This window comes from Penaeus chinensis, chromosome 5 (genome assembly GCF_019202785.1).
Source record: "Penaeus chinensis breed Huanghai No. 1 chromosome 5, ASM1920278v2, whole genome shotgun sequence".
NCBI lineage: Eukaryota > Metazoa > Arthropoda > Malacostraca > Decapoda > Penaeidae > Penaeus > Penaeus chinensis.
In genome coordinates, this window is record NC_061823.1 from 39,182,323 (window position 1) to 39,184,822 (window position 2,500).

The window sequence follows — 2,500 nt, forward strand, 5'->3', positions numbered from 1 at the left end:
TGTTGTTGTTGCTGTTGTTGTTGTTGTTGTTGTTGTTGTTGTTGTTGTTGTTGTTGTTGCTGTTGCTGTTGTTGTTGCTGTTGTTGCTGTTGTTGTTGCTGCTGCTGCTGCCCAGCTGGGTCACCTGATATGCCTCCTGCAGGTGTGGCAGGCTGTCCATAACTGTCATCAGAATGGGGTCTTGGTGTAGGAGGAGCCTGAATGTAACCAGATGACGGGGGTTGAGAAAATGAATCTGTGGGAGTACTGCAAGTGAAAGGGTCCGATGACATGGGTGTTCTAGGAGTTGCTGGTTGAGAGGCATATGGATCCATGGGGCGAGGTGTTGGCGGGGGCATTCCGTATGGATCACCTGCTGAGGGTCTTGGAGTAGATGGTGGTATACTATAGGGGTCTGACGTATGGGGACGTGGAGACGGAGGCACACGAGAAAATGGGTCACCACTTGTTGGAGAAGGCAGTGGTGAAGTCTGAGGTCTAGTGGTTGAAGGAGGATGAGCATATGGATCTGCCTGTTTGCTTGGGTGAGGTGTGCCTGGTTGCATGGCATAAGGGTCAGGGGGACCCTGTGGATGGCTCATGGGGCCACGGATCATTGTGTGAGTCAGGCCAGGCCGCATTGTGGGCGAGCCTGGTGGTATCTGGGGTCGCTGGGTTACAATCATTTGCCTCGGCGGTGTGATAGAAGGAAGAGGAGGGCGAGGAGAAGCATGTGGAGTGCTTGCAGGACTGGGGTCAGTGTTGGTACTCTCAGTGAGGCTTCCAGGGGTGCCTACAGAACCGGGGGTGTTTGAACCTTCCAGGCTCTCTGAGGTCTTCAAGGCTCTTTGCTGTTCCTGAGTAAACATTTGAATGAGATTATTAGGTGTTCTGAATGTCATTTCTGTATATAATTTGGATTTAAACCATATTTGACATGCAATGAATCTCAAGATTACCTAATCATAATGGCTTTTTAACACACTGCATGAAATAAACAACATGGAAGTCTTACTCTTATTGCTGAAATCTCCACTACTCTAAGAAAATGAACTCATCACACTCCTTGTCACCAAGAAATTAGTGTTCCAGGATATTTCAAACACAAACATCTACACGCATTAAAAAAACACATTCTTTTCTTTATTTCACAATTTAGAGTTCTCTTCACACAGGTGTATTTTGGCAAGTGACCAACCTAGTTGAAGGTGTCTTACTTGATGTCTGCAAAACCTTCACCTCTTAAATCCACGATCAAAGCTTCAAGTTCAAAGAAGCACACACAACCCACAGCAGGGTAATTCACTGACAAACAGCTGCCAAAATACATCTTAGAGAGGAATCTGTCTCATCAAGAGTTAGTGTCATTTATTCCAGTTCAAGAGGATTACAACTGCAAAGATGACTTAGATATCATGGTGTTTCTCAGCAGTTTCATTGTGAGAAAAAAAAAAAAAAAAAAAAAAAAAAAAAAAAAAAAAAAAAGTTAAAAATTTCATAAAACTAAGTGTTGCAACTGAAACAATTCAATTACATCCTCATCCGAAATACACTGACTTGTTACACTATGCTTATGAAGATTTAACTGAAACCTCTCTCACTTTTAAGTTATTAATTTTCCTTTACACATTTTCTGCCCGGTGATTCTGTAATATCCATCTGGAAAAAAATCCTCCAAACCAGGACACAAAGATTACAAACACAAAATGTACTCATTATTAACAATATCCCCTGAGTATTATCTACTCAAATAACACCTTTAACCCTTTTGCTTACACTGGAAGGCAACATGAATGATTTTCCAATTTACACACATATATATATAATATATATAATATATATATAATATATATATATATATATATATATATACACATATATATAAATATATATATATATATATATATATATATATATATATAATGTTAACTAAATCATCAAAATAACACACACACACACACACACACACACACACACACACACACACACACACACACTCACACTCTCACACTCTCACACTCACACACTCACACACACTCACACACTCACACACACACTCACACACTCACACACACACTCACACACACACACTAACTCACTCACTCACTCACTCACTCACTCACAACCCCCCCCCCCCCACACACACATATACGTACATACTTATATACATATATACATAATTACAAAATACATATATACTGTGTTTTACCTACCTCAATCTATGAATAAAAGTATTATATATGTAATGAGTCTAATGTTCTTTTCACCAGGGAAAAAAAAAAAAAAATTATATATATTTATATATATATATTGTTTTATCAATATAAATACTCCGCTCATAATACCAAAATCCAGAAAAAAATGTAAATATAGCCTCAGAAAGACCCAGAGAGGCCAAATACACTCTTCAGAATTTACATGCAAAAAAAAAGAAAAAAAAAAAAAAAAAAACTAATAGTAATGATAATAATAATAATAAATCGTCATAATAATACAAAATTAGAAGGAAAAAGAGAGAGAG

General features: G+C 38.4%; 1 protein-coding gene across 8 annotated transcripts in view; it reads right to left on the bottom strand.

The window, feature by feature from the left end:
- The window catches only part of LOC125025624 (histone-lysine N-methyltransferase 2C-like), a 73,133-nt gene that overhangs the window by 27,701 nt on the left and 42,932 nt on the right, over window positions 1–2,500 (bottom strand). For all 8 annotated transcript variants that reach the window (XM_047613674.1, XM_047613677.1, XM_047613670.1 and 5 more), the window contains one exon: window positions 1–836. This exon is cut by the window's left edge and continues 995 nt beyond it. In XM_047613674.1, the coding sequence (XP_047469630.1) occupies window positions 1–836 (836 nt within the window). The remainder of the gene's footprint in view (window positions 837–2,500) is intronic.